The sequence below is a fragment of the Cynocephalus volans genome, chromosome 3, assembly GCF_027409185.1.
Source record: "Cynocephalus volans isolate mCynVol1 chromosome 3, mCynVol1.pri, whole genome shotgun sequence".
NCBI classification, from domain to species: domain Eukaryota; kingdom Metazoa; phylum Chordata; class Mammalia; order Dermoptera; family Cynocephalidae; genus Cynocephalus; species Cynocephalus volans.
In genome coordinates, this window is record NC_084462.1 from 138,209,535 (window position 1) to 138,228,813 (window position 19,279).

General features: G+C 40.5%; 1 protein-coding gene across 2 annotated transcripts in view; it reads left to right on the forward strand.

Moving 5' to 3' along the window:
* FBXO34 (F-box protein 34) overlaps nt 1–18,702 on the forward strand; it is an 82,645-nt gene extending 63,943 nt beyond the window's left edge. For both annotated transcript variants that reach the window (XM_063091476.1, XM_063091477.1), the window contains exon 2: nt 15,525–18,702. In XM_063091476.1, the coding sequence (XP_062947546.1) occupies nt 15,535–17,664 (2,130 nt within the window). In that variant the 5' untranslated portion in view covers nt 15,525–15,534 and the 3' untranslated portion in view covers nt 17,665–18,702. The remainder of the gene's footprint in view (nt 1–15,524) is intronic.
* The last annotated feature ends 577 nt before the right edge of the window (nt 18,703–19,279 follow it).

The window sequence follows — 19,279 nt, forward strand, 5'->3', positions numbered from 1 at the left end:
CTGGGATGAATCCCACTTGATCGTGGTGAATAATTTTACGTATATGTTGCTGTATTCTGTTTGCTAGTATTTTAGTGAGGATTTTTGCATCTATATTCATCAAGGATATCAGCCTGTAGTTTTCTTTTTTGGTTATATCTTTACCTGGTTTTGGTATCAGGATGATGTTTGCTTCATAGAATGAGTTTGGGAGATTTGCATCTGTTTCAGTCTTTTGGAATAGTTTGTAAAGAATCGGTGTCAATTCCTGTTTGAATGTTTGGTAAAATTCTGCTGTGAATCCATCTGGTCCTTGGCTTTTCTTTGTTGGGAGCTTTCTGATAACAGCTTCAATCTCCTTTATTGTTATCGGTCTGTTCAAATTTTCTACGTCTTCATGGCTTAGTTTTGGGAGCTTGTGTGTGTCCAGAAATTTATTCATTTCCTCCAGATTTTCAACCTTGTTGGCGTATAGTTGTTTATAGTAGTTTTGAATGATTCCTTGTATTTCAGATGAATCAGTTGTAATATCACCTTTTTCATTTCTAATTTTTGTTATTTGAATCTTCTCTCTTCTTTTTTTTGTTAGCCATGCTAATGGTTTGTCAATTTTATTTATCTTTTCAAAAAACCAACTTTTTGATTCATTGATCTTTTGTATTGTTTTTTGGTTTTCAATTTCATTCAGTTCTGCTCTGATCTTGATGATTTCTTTCCGTCTGTTAACTTTAGGTTTGGATTGTTCTTGTTTTTCTAGTTCTTTAAGGTGAAGTGTTAGGTTGTTCACTTGCCATCTTTCCATTCTTCTGAGGTGAGCATTTAATGCAATAAATTTCCCCCTTAATACTGCTTTTGCCGTATCCCACAGGTTTTGGTATGATGTATCATTATTTTCATTAGTTTCAATAAATTTTTTGATTTCCTGCTTGATTTCTTCTTGGACCCATATGTCATTAAGTATAACGCTGTTTAATTTCCATGTGTTTGTATAGTTTCCAGAATTTCGTTTGTTATTGATTTCTAGTTTTAATCCATTATGGTCTGAGAAAATACATGGGATAATTCCAATTTTTTTGAATTTGTTGAGACTTGATTTGTGACCTAATATGTGATGTATCCTGGAGAATGATCCATGTGCTGATGAGAAGAATGAATATTCTGAGGTTGTTGGATAGAATGTTCTGTAGATATCTGCCAATTCCAATTGGTTTAGAGTCTTGTTTAGATCTTGTGTTTCTCTACTGATTCTTTGCCTAGATGATCTGTCTAATATTGACAGTGGGGTGTTCAGGTCCCCTGCTATTATGGTATTGGTGTCTATTTCCTTCTTTAGTTCTAATAGAGTTTGTTTTATAAATCTGGCTGCTCCAACATTGGGTGCGTACATATTTATGATTGTTATGTCTTCTTGATGCATCAGTCCTTTTATCATTAAGTAGTGTCCCTCATTGTCTCTTTTTATGGTTTTTAGTTTAAAGTCTATTTTGTCAGCTATAAGAATAGCTACTCCAGCTCGTTTTTCTTTTCTGTTTACATGGTAAATCTTTTTCCATCCTTTCACTCTTAGTCTGTGTGAGTCTTTATGGGTGAGGTGGGTCTCTTGAAGGCAGCATATAGTTGGGTCCTCCTTTTTAATCCAGTCAGCCAGTCTGTGTCTTTTGATTGGGGAATTTAAGCCTTTCACATTAAGAGTTGTTATTGAAAGGTGTTGATTTATTCCTAGCATTTTGTTGATTGTTGTTTGGTTGTCTTAGGTGTCTGTTGTTACTTGCTTTCTGATTTACTGTTTGTCTTCTGTGTTTGTTGGTTCCTTAGGTTGTAGATAGCCTTTTTGTTGTTTTCTCTTTATGAATGCCCTTTTTAGTATACTAGTGGGTTTAGATTTTTCTTGGGTTTTTATGGCAGTGGTAGTTATTTTTCAGGAACCAAACCCAGTACTCCCTTGAGGATTTCTTGTAAGGGTGGTCGTGTGGTAGTGAACTCCCGCAGTTTTTGTTTGTCTGAGAAATATACTATTTGCCCTTCATTTCGGAAGGATAGCCTTGCAGGGTAGAGTATTCTTGGCTGGCAGTCTTTGTCTTTTTGTATTTTGAATATATCATCCCATTCCTTTCTAGCTTTTAGGGTTTGTGATGAAAAGTCTGATGTTAACCTGATTGGGGCTCCCTTAAAGGTGATTTGACACTTCTCTCTTGCAGCTTTTAAGATTCTCTCTTTGTCTCTGAGTTTTGTCAATTTGACTATAACATGTCTTGGAGAAGGCCTTTTTGGGTTGAATACATTTGGAGATCGTTGAGCTTCCTGGATCTGAAGATCTGTGACTTTTCCTATACCTGGGAAGTTTTCTGCCACTATTTTGTTGAATATGTTTTCAATACAATCTCCTTTTTCATCCCCTTCTGGAATACCCATGACTCGGATATTTGAGCGCTTAAGGTTGTCTGATGTGTCTCTCAGATTTTCTTCAATGCCTTTGATTCTTTTTTCTTTTTTTTTGTCTGCTTGTGTTATTTCAAACAGCCCATCTTCAAGTTCAGAGGTTCTCTCTTCAATTTCCACAAGCCTGTTGGTTAAACTCTCCGTTGTGTTTTTTATTTTACTGAATAACTTCTTCAGTTAGGCAAGTTTGCTACATTTTTTTTCAGGACATTGATTTCCTTGTACATTTCCTCTTTCAGGTCCTGTATACTTTTCCTCGTTTCATCATGATGTCTAGCTGAGTTTTCTTGTATCTCATTCAGTTTCCTTAGAATTATCACTCGAAATTCCTTGTCAGTCATTTCAAGGGCTTCTTGTTCTATAGGATCCAGAGCTTGAGATTTATTATCTTTTGGTGGTGTACTTTCTTGATTTTTTGTATTTCTGGTATCTTTTTTTTGATGTTTATTCATTGTGGCAAGGGGTTTCACAGTCCACAGGTTTGACACTATTGACTGACTAAGATGTTGCTGTGGTTTCCAATTTGGTATCGCTACCTCAGTGACTCCCTGTTCCCTGCGCTCTGGCCCGGGCTGCTGGGTGCGCCGAGGCACCACAGAGCGTGTGGTCTCTGCAGAGCTTCCCCTTCCCCTGCAGGATGTCTCCCTGCTCTGTGCACACTAGGCTGGGTTTGGGATGGAGCCGGGTGGCAGCGGTGAAGCCTACCTGCTGCTGGATTGCACGGCAGCAGTGTGGACCCTGTGTAGTTCCCGCCTCCCCTGCCGGACGACTCCCCACTCTGTGTGCACTGGGCTGGGCTGGGAATGAAGCCGGGTGACAGCGGTGAAGCCTACCTGTTGGATCAGGCAGTGGTGGCCCGCAGGGCGTGTGGTCTCTGCGGAGCTTCTGCCTCTCCCGCTGGACGTCTCCCTGTTTTGGCGCCGGTTGATTCGCTTCCAGCTTCAGGGACGGCGGGTGGGGGCGGGGGTCAGAAGCCGCAGTCACCATTGCAGCCCAGGGTGACACACGCTGGCTCAGGCCTCCATGTTTCCACATCTGCAGCTGTGGCTGGGACACGGGCTGTGGCGCACTGGCGGGTCGCGTGCGCGGGTTGGGGGAAGATTCCCAGTTCTCGGCAGGGTAAAGACACCCTTTCGAAGCCGTTCCTTTGCCCCGATTCTGCTACAGCTGCATCTGGCGCGGGCCTCAGGCTGCTTCTACTCGGGGCGGAAAAGTGGCAGGCAGCTCTCCTCTTCCGCCATCTTGACCTCCACTCCGCAGTGCGGTGGAGAAGGGGAAGTGTCAGGAGTGAGGGCCCAGGCCGTCTGCCACCCGCCACTCTCACAGATCAGCGCGCAGCCGCCTCGAAACGGTCGCCACCGCCGCCACCACCTCCACCAACAGCCGCTGCAGGCGCAAAGATGGTGGGAGAAAAGTGCTGGGACAGGTTGGGGATGGTGCTGGAAACTCCTCTGCTCCTCCATGTTTCACTCCATGTGGGACAGTGTCCCTCCTCTTAGATTTTTTGAAATAATAATTCTCTCTCTCCTCCCCTCTCCCCATCTTTAGTCTTGGTTAGTAGGGTTAAACTTTATTCTGATGTTATTCAGTTGATGATTTAGCTACTTCCAGTCCTTTGGAGAAGTAGCTGAATGTAAACATGGTTACCGCATGTCTTGTATTTTTCAAGGTAATCTCAATTTCAATTATTTTGTTCCCATTTTTTGATAGGCTTAGTTTTTAATTTAGATAAGTGGTCCTTTAGGTCAGTGCTCTTTAACCTGAGTCCATGGACTTGATGAGCTTTAGAAAGGTGGTTTGTGAATCTCCAGAAACACTAATGCCACGCTTTGTAGGTTGTTTCCTCCGGAGGGACCCATTCAGAAATTTCATTCAAGAATTTCAAGGGATGTGGATACTGCCCAACAGTTTAATAACCACTGTACTCTGTATAAAGGGGATTTTAATTAATGGGAATTATAACATTTTCCTCCCTTCCAGACATTTTGCAGTAAGTTAGAAAATTATCTAGCTGCTTAGTATTGGAGCAGTGAACTCTTGAATCATTTGAGGCATTCTCTTGAGCCAACGTAGATTTACATAGACTTCATCAAAATAGCATTATTTTATGTGATCATAAAACATCAAATTTTAACCTGTGAGTTCTTATGTTTACCTCATCATTATGGGTTGAATTATGCCCGCCTCTGTTCTAGACTGTCATTCAATTTTTGAAGTTTCTTTTTTGCCAAAAATAAAGTTTGAATGTTTTAAATCAAGTTTGCTTTTATTTCTAAGTTGATTTTAATACACTGGAAAATTTTAGGTTTGAAAAGCTAAGGGATCAATGTGTATTTCTCAAGTTTGCCATGGGGCAGAAATTCCTCAGTTTTGTTCGTGCTGAAGCCCCAGTGCCTAGCACAATGCCTGATACTTAGAGGGAAGTTAAATATTTGATAAATAGATTAATTTTAAGTAAGGTATCCAACTCAAGGCATCCAAAATTGAACCTATCATCTGAATTCTGCTTCCTTTCACAGTTAGACTTCTTAATCTTCACTTAAGACTCGAGGATAAGCTTGCCTAGGGAGTACCCCATCTGTTGGCTTCTCATTTCCTTTCCTAGATGCATAATGTGGTAGGTGTAAGAGCATGGGCTTTGGCTACAGACTGCATACACATCCAGGGTCCATGATATGCTTACTGTGTGTCTTTGTAAGTTCCCTAACCTCCTCCTGCTTTGGTTTCCTTATCTATAATTGGAGATATTAAGAGTATGCACTTCTTAGGGTTTTATGGGTATTGTGAGCTTAGAACAGTGCCTGGCACATCCTAAATATTTTAGAAATTTTAGTACTATTCTAGAATAAAAACAAATTGTTCTGTTCTCACTTATTTATATCTTTTACCTCTAACTCTACATTGGTTTCTTTCCCTAGGTATAAAAACAATTTCTCCTTTTGAAACAACAAAACCCTTGCCATAAAACTGGCATGTTTGTCTTGCGGGTAGCAGTGAAAATTAGCACTGTTTCTTTGGAGATAGTTGGGCAAGATATAATCAGTCATAAAAATACTCATACTTGGATTCAGGAATTTCACGAAAGAAAATCTTTTCTAAGGACATACTCTCAAATGAGTAAGAGACGTGATGAATCCAGAATTTCCCAGCTCTAGTCATGCTGAACAACTATAGCGATAATTTCCTAAATCAGCCTTTTGGGTTTCTTAAAAATAATGTTTTAATTATAAAAGTTGTTATTTTGAAATATAGTATATATGTTTGGTCTTTAGACCTTATAATGTCCAATGTTGGAGGGGAGTGGTTAAATAAATTCTGGCACTTACACATTTATAGATGATGCGTTTGAAGACCATGTAATAATATGAAAAATACCTACTTAAAAAAAAAAAAAAATAGATGACCGGTAAGGGGATCTTTACCCTTGACCTGATGTTGTCAACACCACACCTTACCAAGTGAGCTAACCGCTCATCCCTATATAGGGATCCGAACCCTTGGCCTTGGTGTTATCAGCACCACACTCTCCCACATGGGCCATGGGCTGGCCCTGCTATGTTCTTTTCTAAGGTATTAATCTCTTTGTAAATTTCCTCCTTTGTATCCTGGATTTTCTTTTTTTGTTTCATTATGTTGTCTAACTGAGTCTTACTGTGTCTCAGTGAATCAGTGAGTTTCCTTAGGATTGTTCCTCGGAATCCCTTTTCAGTCCTTTCAAAGGTTTCCTGCTGTGTAGGGTCTGGTATTTGAGAATTACTGTATTTTGGTGGTGTCATATTTTCTTGCATTTTCGTATTTCTAGTGACCTTTACATTGATGTCTGGTCATTTGGTAGAGCAGTTGCTTCTGTCACTCTGGAGTGGGCTTTGAGGAGAGAGACGTCATCTTTTTCCAGTCTCTGCTCGTGACTCTCCGTGTGTCAGTGAAGTTGAGTGTCTGGTGGGCCACCTGCACGGTGACTATGGCTACTGCTGTGGCATTAAGCTGCTTCTGCAGCAGCGGCTTTGATGGACCACTTGTGTGAAAGTGGTGTTTTTGGATGCTCTCTTGCCTGCCTCTGGACGGAGTGGGGAGCTGCCCTCAGCTCCTGCCTAGGACTCAGGGCGTTGCTGACTTGCCTTCTTCTGGGTGAAGGGGGCAGCTACCATCAGCTCATGCCTGTGACCCTGGCATTGCTCTCTGGAGTCACTTCTTAATACTGTTAAAATGGCAATTAAGTTTCTAACACATGAACTTTTAGGGGACACATTCTAACCATAGCAATCACTAATTCAATATTTTATAATACATTACTATCAAACTGTGTTAAGTGTTGCTTCTGTTGTGATCCCAATAGAAGAGCAGAGAAATAGCTATCCCTCCCAACTTGTTATATTCCTTTTTAATGTTTTGGGTACTGTGTTGTTCCACCAAGCTCATCATAAGCCTTCCTTTATTTTCTGGGACTTAGCTTTGTTTGGTCTTTATTTATGATATAGACTCTATTTTATAGATAACCTTGAAGCAAGTAGGTGCTGCATTTAATTACCATTGTGAATTCTAAGATAGAAGCTGTGAGTTCTTGAAAACCATGCATGTGTTTCTAAAGGCCATTCTTTGTTTTACTCTGTATCAATAAAGTATTTTTCACTGAAGAGTATGAATCACCAATCCTCCTGAGGGAAAATTCAGAGGTTGCATGAAATGGCTTTAGAGAATATTCCTTAAAAAGAAAAAAAGGGTGAAATCTCTACTCAAAAGAAGCCATCCCCCATTATTTTGTAGCTCAATTTGAGAAATACTGTCTTTTCTGATCTATAGTGCTATCTTATTTTATTTTATGGTGCTCTGTGGGAATTGGGTACATTCTGTGAGTGCTCAGAGGAATATGGAGTGGGAAGTCTTTCTTGTTCCTCTGCCTATATTTACAGCCTCCCTGTCTTGGCACTTTTTCAATTTACTAGCCATGGAAGTGGCTTTTACATACTTTAAGATTAGAATGGCTTATGTCATGTGTGTCTGTTTTAATGCATCACAGTTCTGTGTAGACGTTTTATGTAGCACTGAAGAAAAACTGACCTAATTTGAAAGATAAAAGCTCTTTGAATAGATGCTGTCAAAATTATTTAAGTTAATTTGTGTCATAATTGAACCTAGGTGTTTTTTTTTTTGTATGATCGTTTTTTTGTGTTTTTCATTTGTTTCTTTTATTGTTTCGTGTGTGTGGCCAGTTTGGGGATCTGAACCCATGACCTTGGTATTACAAGGCTGCGAACCTAAGTTTTTGATATTCCTTTTTTTGTAGCAGGAAGAATATAGATCCAGGAGATTCTATGTCCTGTCTAATACTAATCTTAATTTTACCACTCTTTAGCTGTGGGGCTTCAGAAGTCATTTTACTTCTTCTTCCTCGTTTGCAAAAACAAGCATTTTATTTATATATACCTGTGGTACTTTGTTGGAGTTGCTCATCATTTGTATAGTGGTTCAGTAAAGAAGGCTGTCATAAGATGTCCTCTGGAAACTTTTACAGTTTTTAAGAAACAATGGTAAATTTACATACTGTACTTTTTTCCCTCTAAAGGTATCATGGGAAGGGTTCTATTCTACTTTTATTACTCTGACTTTTGTAAATAAAGTGGCTCTTATTCTTTTTTTTTTTTTTGTCTTTTTCGTGACTGGTACTCAGCCAGTGAGTGCACCTGCCATTCCTATATAGGATCCGAACCCGTGGCGGGAGCGTCGCCGCGCTCCCAGCGCCGCACTCTCCCAAGTGCGCCATGGGCTCGGCCCAAAGTGGCTCTTATTCTAATAAATGACTCCTTTTTGCATTAGCATTCCTGTGCCTTCTGTGAAGCAGATAGAAATAGGAAATGCCTTATCTTCCAACCTGTTTTGATAGGCAAGGCTGAAGACAAAGAGTGACAAGTTAGAAAACAGGCATTTGCCTTTGATATGGCCTCCTATTAGCACTAAGAGAAATCTCCTCCTTTCCCTATTCTAACCACATATTGCCATTTGATTCTTCATCTATTGAGTTTACCCCTGTATGGACAAGAGTTAGTATGACTCTTTAGGCTTTGGGAATTATCCACTTTTTTTTTTCTTTCAAAAAGCAAATTTCAGTTATCTTCCATGACTTCATTTTGGGATTGTACTCTATCTTTAGGTGAGAATATTCCCAGCTTTCTTGAACTGAAAATGTATGTTAGAATCTGAAAGGAATACTGGAAATAATGAAAGAAGGATTTTGGCATTCACTGGAATAAACTTGTTCAAGTTTTAATTGATTTGTTGTTACATCTCACCATATTCTTGAAAGGACTTAAGGTGACAGGTGTATATAGGGTTTTTACCCTTCACAGCCAAGCTTTGTGAAAGAGTTGCTATTGTCAGTTCTGACTTACTTACCCTCCTGTCACTCCTCCACCATGAACTTTTCTCATCCACTGCAGTTCCTCACAGCATGGTCACCAGGGGTCTCTATCACTGGATGCAATTCTTTGACCTTGGTGTTATCAGTACCACCCTCTTCCGAGTGAGGTAACCGGCCAGCCTTGGATGCAGTTCTTTATTTGACCTTGCTGCAGAGTCTACAAGTGACTGCTCTGCTCCTTCCTTTTATGAACGTTTTTCTGATATAAAAGTAATAAATGTTTATTATTTAAAATCTTGGGAAAAAGACTTGTAATCTCCATCCAGAAAACATTTTCCTCACAGAAATGTTTCTATAACTGCCTCCTTTCTTTCCTCTTGTTTCTCTTGACCAGAGTTGTATCATTTTGCCTACTGGATATCTCTATGCTGCAGGCTCTGAAGCCTAACATTTTTTAAAACTTACTCTACCTCCACTGCTCCAAATGCATCTATATCACCATCCTGCTGGGAGGTATCACTCCTTATGCAGTTGCTGAAGCCATAAGATTAGGACGATCCATCCTTGACTTCTCCCTCATCCCCCATTTTAAATCAGTAGTTAGAATTCTGTTTGTTCTTGTTGTTAATTAATCCATTTACTTGTAGTCTCTCCACTCTTAGTATTACCAGACCAGGTTCTTGGGTCTGAAAGTCATAGAAATGAACAATGCACCCAGCAGTAAAGCAAGCAATGCTTTATTTAAAGAGAAGAGAGCTTATGTGTAAGAGGAGAGATAGCTATAGAGAAGCTGGATCTCTAAGGGGAACTTTACGGCAAGGGGTGCAGGCCAGAATCATTATTCTGTGTCCCTGCAGGTGGTCCATTCTTTTCTTCCTGGTTGTGGCATGGGCACATGCTCAGAGCTTTGGTCCTTGCACCTACCTGCTCAGTAGTTCCAAGATGGTGGTGGTGCTCATTTCTGTGACCTCAGGTGGGTCATTGTAGCAGTCACCTTAACACTTTGTGCACATGTGGGAGTCAGGCTAACTACCTGAGGGAAGTTTGTGGTTTAAAAAGTTGCTTATCTTAGTTTGCAAAAATAGCTAGGTGTCCTGGATTCTTTGAAAATAGGGGTGAAGGGCTGAGTTGAGGGGCCAAGTCCTATCTCTATCCTGTCTCATTACACCTTAACTCAGATCCACTCTATTTTTTTCCTCTGTTTTCCAAAAGCATCATCTAGTTTTTAACCTCTGAGGACTTTGCGTATTTTTGTATGTTTTCCTTCTGGGTTTAGCTTAAAACATCAGGGCTTCTCTGACTTGTTCCTGCACACTCAAGACTGAGCTTGGGGCTTATAGTCCCCTCTTCCCTGTTCTTGTGCCCATTTCTTCCCTCTTTCTTCTCCCTTTCCTCCCACAGACTGTCACAGTACCCTATACATCCTTATAACATTCTGTTGTAATTGTCTACTTAGTTTTCTTGCTCCTTAAGGGCAGCAACTATGTCTTATTCATAATTGTACTTATAATATCCAGCCTAGAGTGATAAATTTCTGATAATAAATGGGTAGACGAAAATGAACATCTGTAGGGTGGAGTATGAAAAAAATTTGAGTCTCTTATGTTAGTTTTATGATCCTGGCTGCCTTTAAATTGTAATTTAGTGATATGATTGGCATTTACCTACCTGGTCCTGTAGTCACAGTTCTGTGAACAAGCTTTCAAAGTTTGAAGTATGGTATGGCAAAGTAGGAGTGAAGCGGATAGGTTGGCTGGGGTGTGTTCTAGCACTTTGTATTGCATTGACAGAGACTAGGCTTTCCTTCAGCTGACAGCAGTGTAGCAGATAAGGTGGCTGCTTCAGCTAGGGCAGTTGTGCTAGGGATGAGGAGGAGAGTACATTTTAGTGACTTGGTTAAGCTGTCTTATAAATATAGCCAGTTCATTTGTTTCAAAAGTGAACTAGTTTACATACTTTTCTTCCCCTTGCTAACCCATTTTTGGAAAGGGAAAAAGAGCAAGACTCTTACCATCCTCACTTGACTGGGCACTACAGGCAGAGATCTGTGGAGCTGACTTTTGGTAAAATATCTTACCTTTTCATGCTGGCTTTTTTGTTAGTTGTCTCAGGATCCCCATTTGTAGGTTCCAAAATGAGGAGAGTGATTTGTCATCCTGCTGACTATGCCAAACTGTAGGGGCAAAGAGAATTTCCTTCCCCCATGAAAATTTGATAATTTGAGTCTATAAAACAAACTGACAATAGACAGATTAACAGGGAAAAAAGGGCAAATTTATTAATGTGCATAAATACGGGAGCCACGCACAAAGTATGAGACTCAAAAGAGGGGCCAGATGACTGAAATTTTCATACCATCCTGAGGTTACAGGAAGAACAGGGGCTTGGGGCTTCCTGGTGGGGGGGAGGTGGAGGGGGAAGAGGTGTCAGCACTGAGAGAGTGGGGGAAGGAAAGCTTGGTAAGCAAAAGTTGTCTTGTTATGCAGATGAAGCCCTTAGAAAGAATAGAGGGTATCTTGTAGTAAAAATTTTTGTTGCACCTTTAAAAGTGTTAGACTTTTTATCTCTTTTTCCTGTGAGTTTATCTTGCCTAGATTTAGGTAAGGGGGGCCTTATTATATATTAGTGCTATTCACTAATATAGATTTCCTCTACAGATGCAAATATGCCCCACAAAAGACAGCTTTTCAAGGCTGTCCTTGTGTTTGCAGCCCCTCTGAATAGCCATCTAGAAATATGCCAAAGTGGTATATTTTGGGGTAGCATATATTTGGTTTCCTTCAGGGGTCAGGGAGTAGAAATCTAAGTGACTCAAGTTTCTGGGTTGATGGACTAGATACTTGAAGGTGTCGTTATTTGGAAGTGTTGATCTTGAGATTCTTTTTGACATCCTGGTGAACATGTCTACCAGGCAGTAGGATATGAAGTTTGGGGAGAGTATGCCACTGGAAATGTAGGGTGGGGAGTCATCAGCATGTGGGAGTTAAAACTACAAGAAATCACTTAGATATATAGTTTTAAGAAGAATAATGGTGTAGAAACAGAAAGAACTCTGAGGAACACTGATGTTTAAGGGCTGGGAAAGAAGAAAAGAGCTGGGAAGAGTATATCAAAGAAGCTGGGTTGGAGCTGAAAATGGAATTTGGCAATAAAAAGGCCATTAATATAATAAGTAAGGAAATGGGTCTGTCTTTACTCAGCCCTTAGAATGGATGCTTCAGTTTGGACTGTCTGCTTGGCTTTTTGCTGGGCATTTCTACCTTACCCTTATCAGTAGCCTAGAACCCCATCCCAAATCCAGAGCCCCACTGACACTCCTATATTGGATCTAACATGGGACCTTTGAAGCCCCTTCCAATTTCAGTCTTAGACTAAAAACAGATTTTGGCCCCAGTCCCAAAAACACTGACTCAGTGGGCTCAGGGACCTTAATTTTTTATAAGGGCCTTTCTGAGTCTGAAGAACACTGATGTATAGGTGCTATAAACCTGCATTTTATTTAAATGCAAGAGAGCAGGACTTTATTATAGTGAACTTTTAAAATATAAAATATAATTGTGATGAAGAGATTATCGACCATGGAAACCTAGCTGGAGCTTTCTGCTGGGGGGTTGGGGGCGGGGGCAAAGTGCTGCCATCTGGTATAATCTGTTGGCTATTTAAAGTTTTTATTTTATGGATTTTTGCAGCAGATGTCTCTGGTGCCCCTGCATCATATCCTTTAGTCCACCACTGATTTCAACCAAAACTCAGATTTTTGCAGTTCAGCACCTTCCTATTTTCTGCCCCAGGGCCTTCAAACACAGCAAGGGAAGAGAAGAGGTTAACCCCAGGCAGCCTTCAACCAGTGGGGGATACTAGCCAGTGCCTAAGTGTTCTGCTTCCTTCAGGGGTCCCACAGAATTGCCCTCACTTTTCCAGCCCCCACAGAATCACCCCCCCCCCCCTTTTGATTATGTGTTCTTATTGGCTCTTCTCCTTCCCTGCTGAACCTTTCCCTCCCTTCTGTTCCCTGGGATCATCTCCTACTTTAATCTTGCTAAAACCTTGTATACAAGTAATGTGTCAATTGAGCTGATTTTACAGGTTAAATGCAAACAAAAGCTTTCTGTAATTATATTAGCTTTTCCTTAATGTCCTTGTCTATCAATAATAGCACCTAAAATAATGTGTAAGGGAGGAAGGCTAAGAGAACATACTGTGCAGTGCAGAATGGCACACACATTGCTGAAGTTTAAATTAAATTTATTCACAGTCTACTGAAATTATTATATAAGGATTTATTTATTTTTTTCCAGCAACCTCCATTTCTTTCACTTCACTTAGAGGGGTTGAAGGGACATATGAAAAACCATAAAGTAGTTGGCATAGAGAGACAGCACTATTTGTTTATGTCATCCCATTCTTGAAGAATTCGGGATGGTTCTTTTTATAAGACTAAGTTTTAGAATGTCATGATAGAAAGCTATTAAAAATGCTACAGTGCAGAAAGGGGGAAGATCTCTACAGATGGCTAGGATACAAATTGCCAAAGATCAGAAAGATCCTGATATGTTCTATTTCAGGGGTATCTTTTAAAAGATATTTTGTGTGCTTTAAATGCAAGATTTCTCTTTTCCTGGCTAGAAGATAATTCATGTCCATATTTCTTCTTTTACCTGAGACTGGACTCTAGGAATTAAAAGTTGAAATGAAAAGTAAACTTGTTCCAGGTGGTCACTTTCTTTCTTGACAATTAAAACTGAAATGTGAAAGCAGTTATCGTCGAGGCTGCCACACTGTAGGCACTTGGTAAGTGTGGGACAAATGAGAATGCCCAAGATGTATGTCTTAGACTGTTGTCCCAGTGAGTGGGAGTAGGTGAAACTTCATGTGCTTGGAGCTGTAGGTGCTGTTGCCTCACTCCCACCAACCTGTAACTGCAGGTCTTTGTTTTGGTTTTCAGGTTTATTTTGCAGGTATCCCTAGAAAACATATTTTCCTCAATCCAGGGTGTTTTGTGTAGCAGTGGGCTATTTGGGCATGTAAACTAACAAGATCACTAGATTATTTAGTGTTTAAACCCCTCATTTAACAAGTCAGACCCAGAGAAAATGTGAGTTGGCCAAGGTATAATCACCCTGTCTAGCTAATCAGTGATATGCCAGGGACTAGAACACAGGTATTATTATATATCATCTTTCTGTCTCGTTTCTGAAATGGGTCCCATCTCTACCCCTCATTGGGGAATGAAACTAGGTACTGTTTTTCTAAACTAGATAAAATGGTTTTTAGAATTAATAAGGGCTATAGGTTCTACATTTGATTTAAGATAGTCATGCAGCTGGCTAGTTAGCTCATTTGGTTAGAGTGTGGTACTGATAACACCAAGGTCTGGGGTTCGATCCTTGTACTGGCCAGTGGTGGGAAAAGAAAAGATACAGCCATGCATTACTTAACTACAGGGACACATTCTGAGAAATGCGTTGTTAGGTGATTTTGTCGTTGTGCAAAAGTGTATTATGAAAGGAAACAGCGGTGAATTTTCCTATTTACACTGGCCACTACTTAAATGAATGTGGGCCTTCTAAATATGTTACTGATTTTCTGTGCCCCATTTTCCTCATCCATTAAATGGGAATTAGAATAATACCACTCCCACAAGGTTATGAAGTTAAATTATAGGTAGGAATTGTGCTTGGCACTCAGCAGGCACTCAGTAAGTGTTAGCTAACAGTTATTAACTATTTTGCTATGGGGATGGGTGGGAATCATTTAAAAATGTGATAATTCTAAAGTCGACAACCTTTCACTTGGCGTTAGACCTAATGTGTCGGATGCTTGGCTTTCAGTCTTAAAGATCTGAGCAGCCTTTGGGATGGTCACCTGGTGGGTAAGGTAGGCATGCATCCTCAACATACTTTGCAGAAGATTTGTTTACACCAGCATCACCACAAACATGAGTAACATTGTGCTAAGGTGATAATGACAGCTGTGACATCACTAGACAATAGGAATTTTTCAGCTCCATTATAATCTTATGGGAACATAGTCATATATGCAGTCTGTCATTGACCAAAATGTCATTGTGCGGTACATGACTGTAGTTGTAGGAAATGACATTTGTGTTTATACAAATAACATTATTTAGAAAATTAAGACTAGTGGATGGGCAAAGTACATAAGCAAACAAGTGAAAAAGTTTCAAAATATTCAATAGTATGGGAATAGTTTAGAAAACAATACAATAATTTTGAAGGACTATTTTGCAACTAATAAAATGCTAGTTGTGATGACCTAGAAGGAAATCGTGTTGAAAAAATCCACTGGGGAAGGAGGTATGGCCAGGGTGTCAGGAGCTCAGACTCTGCAGCCAGGCTGCTTGGGTTCAAAAAATCCACTAGGGGTTGTGTAGGAATTCCTTTTATACTTTCCTTTCTCCTATATTATGCCTAATACTTAGGTATTTTTAGTAAGTTCAAATTTCTTGAGGATTAATTTTATGTATAGAACATTAACTGTCAGTTTCTGAAATTCATCAGCCAAAAACTAATGTATTTTCTGGCCTATATACTATGGAAAGTGGTTATTTTGCTTTTGTATTCTTGATCTGTGCATTAAAAACTAGCTGGAATGAGAGAGTTGGTAAAGATTTAGTAAGCTTGTAGAAAATGTTTCTCTTACATGCTAGAACCATCTGAGCTTTAAAAAAAAAACTTTTCTGAAAACAAAATTGATTTTTTTAAATCAAATGTGTATTTCTTTCCTATAGGGCTTCTGTTATGCACCTAAAGCCATATTGGAAACTCCAGAAGACAGAGCACCCTCTGGAAGTCAACAGGGAAACACTGAGAACTCCTATAAGCCTCCAAAAGGCCATAAATGATGAAAAATGCAAAGCTAGGTACATGAAACCAAGTGTTTTTCCTTCAGCCTCTCTTGGTAAAGCATCATCACGAAAGCCTTTTGGGATCCTTTCTCCAAATGTTCTGTGCAATATGAGTGGGAAGAGTCCTGTAGAGAGCAGCTTGAATGTTAAAACCAAAAAGAATGCACCATCTGCAACTATCCACCAGGGTGAAGAAGGACCACTTGATATCTGGGCTGTGGTAAAACCTGGAAATACCAAGGAAAAAATTGCATTCTTTGCAGCCCACCAATGTAGCAATAGAATCGGATCTATGAAAATAAAAAGCTCCTGGGATATTGATGGGAGAGCTACTAAAAGAAGGAAAAAATCAGGAGATCTTAAAGCAAAGATACAGTTAGAAAGGATGAGAGAAGTCAACAGCAGGTGCTACCAGCCTGAGCCTTTTGCATGTGGCATTGAGCACTGTTCTGTGCATTATGTGAGTGACAGTGGGGACGGGGTCTATGCTGGGAGGCATCTGTCAGTTATACAGATGGTTGCTTTCCTGGAGCAAAGAGCCAGTACTCTACTAGCTAGTTGTGCAAAAAACTGTACAAACTCACCTACCGTTGTGAGGTTTTCTGGCCAATCCAGAGGTGTGCCCCCAGCCTCCGAGCCCTTCTGTGCCCCAGGAGCTTGTGAAGAACCCTCGGAAAGGGGAAATCCTGAGGTTGGTGAACCACAGAGTGAACCAGTTCGTGTCCTCGACATGGTAGCCAGGCTGGAGTCAGAGTGCCTCAAGCGGCAGAACCAGCGTGAGCCTGGGAGCCTCTCAAGGAATAATAGCTTCCGTCGAAATGTGGGCAGGGTGTTGCTTGCAAATGGCACTCAGGATGATGAAGGTAAAACAAGAAGAGGCACCTTGGAGGCACCTGACACTCAGGTACATCCTGTGGGGTCTGTATCGGTGGACTGTGGCCCCTCAGAAGCTGACCATTATTCTCCTAAGGGGGACCAGGCCTGGGACAGTGCTCCTCAGAGCTGCCCCTCATTGCCAGCAGGTGTGAGTTTCATGGACAGTGCAGAACTAGGGCCAGGTCAGCAAACTGCCATGAAAAACAGCAACAGGTATGATGTGGAAATGACAGATGAACTTGTTGGGTTACGTTTTCCTTCTCACACCTGTCACCAAGCCACTGAATTGTCCACAGATGCTGTTGATTATATGAACACAGAGCTTGTGCTGCTTCCTAGCCAAAATCCTGATCAGAGAAGAAAAGAATCTTTGTGCATTAGTATCACTGTGTCCAAGGTTGAGAATGAGCAGCCTTCTAGTTTAAACTCCTGTGAAGACCCACTTCCAGGGATGTTGTTTTTTTTGCCACCTGGTCAACACCAGTCAGACTGTTCCCACTTGAATGAAAGCACAACAGGAGAGTCTTCTGAGGCCAGCCAGCTTGAAGATGTTGCTAAGAGTGACAGTGCATCTGAGGAAAAAAGTGTTTCAGCTAAGCCATTTGTACCACCGGCCTCCTCTGTGGAAAGTACAATACGTGTGCTGGAGGCATCCAGTTGGAAGAAGCAGGTATCTCATGACTTTCTGGAGACCAGGTTTAAAATCCAGCAGCTTTTGGAGCCTCAGCAGTACATGGCTTTTCTGCCCCACCACATTATGGTGAAAATCTTCAGGTTACTTCCCACCAAGAGTTTAGTTGCTCTTAAGTGTACCTGCTGCTATTTCAAGTTTATCATTGAATACTACAACATCAGGCCAGCAGATTCTCGCTGGGTTAGAGATCCACGCTATAGAGAGGATCCTTGCAAGCAGTGCAAGAAAAAATATGTGAAAGGGGATGTGTCCCTGTGCCGGTGGCACCCCAAGCCATATTGCCAGGCACTGCCCTATGGGCCAGGGTACTGGATGTGCTGCCACCGGTCTCAGAAGGGCTTCCCTGGCTGTAAGCTGGGGCTTCATGACAATCATTGGGTCCCTGCCTGTCACAGCTTTAATCGGGCAATCCATAAGAAAGCAAAAGGGACTGAAACTGAAGAGGAATACTAAAGTCCACGTGAGAGGCAACAAAAGGAACAAGTTTTAAAACTGCAAAACACCTAGATATACCGTTCAAGTGACTGTTGCCTTCTAGCCTCTCAGAGTCACCACTCCAGGAGAATCTGTACTTATTCCATCAGGACTGCCCTTGCTCAGGCGTTTTTAAAAATTCTTAATTTACGAGCTGTACAAGAAAATTGGCCTCATTGCTTTATAGTGACACCTCACGTTTGTTCCAGGGTGGTGTCCCACAGTTTGAATCACTGGATTGTGAATAACTTTGCCAGTTTTCCTGCATCAGATCCATCCTCAAAAAATGAAGACTTGCTATTATCAAGGACATGCAGAAGAGTTTACCACAAACTCTGTAGGCAGTCCCCCAAAAAGGGGTTCCAGAAATGTTTCGAGCATTGGCACCGTATTTGAAAGAAGTGAATAGTGTCCTATGAAAAGAATAGCAGGACTCTTGGATGAAAAGTATGCTAAAAAAGGAAAAGTCAGGCACTTTACCTTAGATATTGTATGCTTGATCCTGTGAGATTGATGTTTGTGGTTGGAGATGGATTTCATGCCCTGTGGTGTTTACAGTATATATAATGGTTGTGTTTTCATAGGGCTATGAAAGTGCACATTAAACCTGAGCGCCTTTACCTTTAGATGAGTGTTTTGGCCCCTCTGTAAATAACACAGTGAAAATCCTGTTGTATATAATGGACAGCTGACTGAACATATTCACCACAATGCAGCTAGGATAGTGTTGCGGCTACAATTGTGTTTTTTTATTGTCTTGTTTCAAATTTGTATATCCTGTGTAAAATATGAATGTTTCCCAAATAAACTATGAATGTTTTTCTGTATAATATATAAATGTTTCTGAGAAGAAACTCTAAATAGTTAAAAGGTTAACCTGTTCAAAGGATACCAAATAATGGTTTAACTGGACAACCTTAAAATTAGCATAGAGAACAATCCCTTGTTATATTTTAGTGATCCACCAAGAATGAGAGAATATTATATAGTCAGAATATAACATTCTTGTCTACTCTATCCTTTCTGTCTGGCTACAAATTTTTTTTAAAAACTTCAATAAAAACGTGCATCTTAAATGGGACCTGAGTTTTGCAAAGATTTTTTTTCTTTTTTTGATGTAATATGAAGAAGGTTCTTGTGAATTGAGTCGTAAGAATTAAGGATTTTTTTAGTTGGGGGTGGGAGAGATTTTTTAAAAAGTTTTCTGCCACAGAAAAGAGACCCTCTTCACTTAACACTATAAGCTTAAGTTTTTGCAATCCTTTAACACATACTTTTGAGTTTATTGTCTGTCCAGCAGCCACAATACTTCCTGTTTTGATGAGGTATTATCTAGTATATTCTTACAACTTGTCCGTGCATAATTATTTGGAAGTCATTAAAAGATCTAAAGCTGCTGTGGGTGGAGGATTTAAAACCAGGTTGGCTTGAAATCAAGTAGCCACCAAAAAACTTTGTGCCCAATGGAAGCTCCAAGCTGTGGAGAACAGATAGTGAATGTTCTGGGGGGAGGTACTGATGTGGAAGTGATGAGTGAGGGCTATATTGTCCCAAGGAAAAAGATGTAAAGGTTGAGCAGACTTCGGCCAGGTCT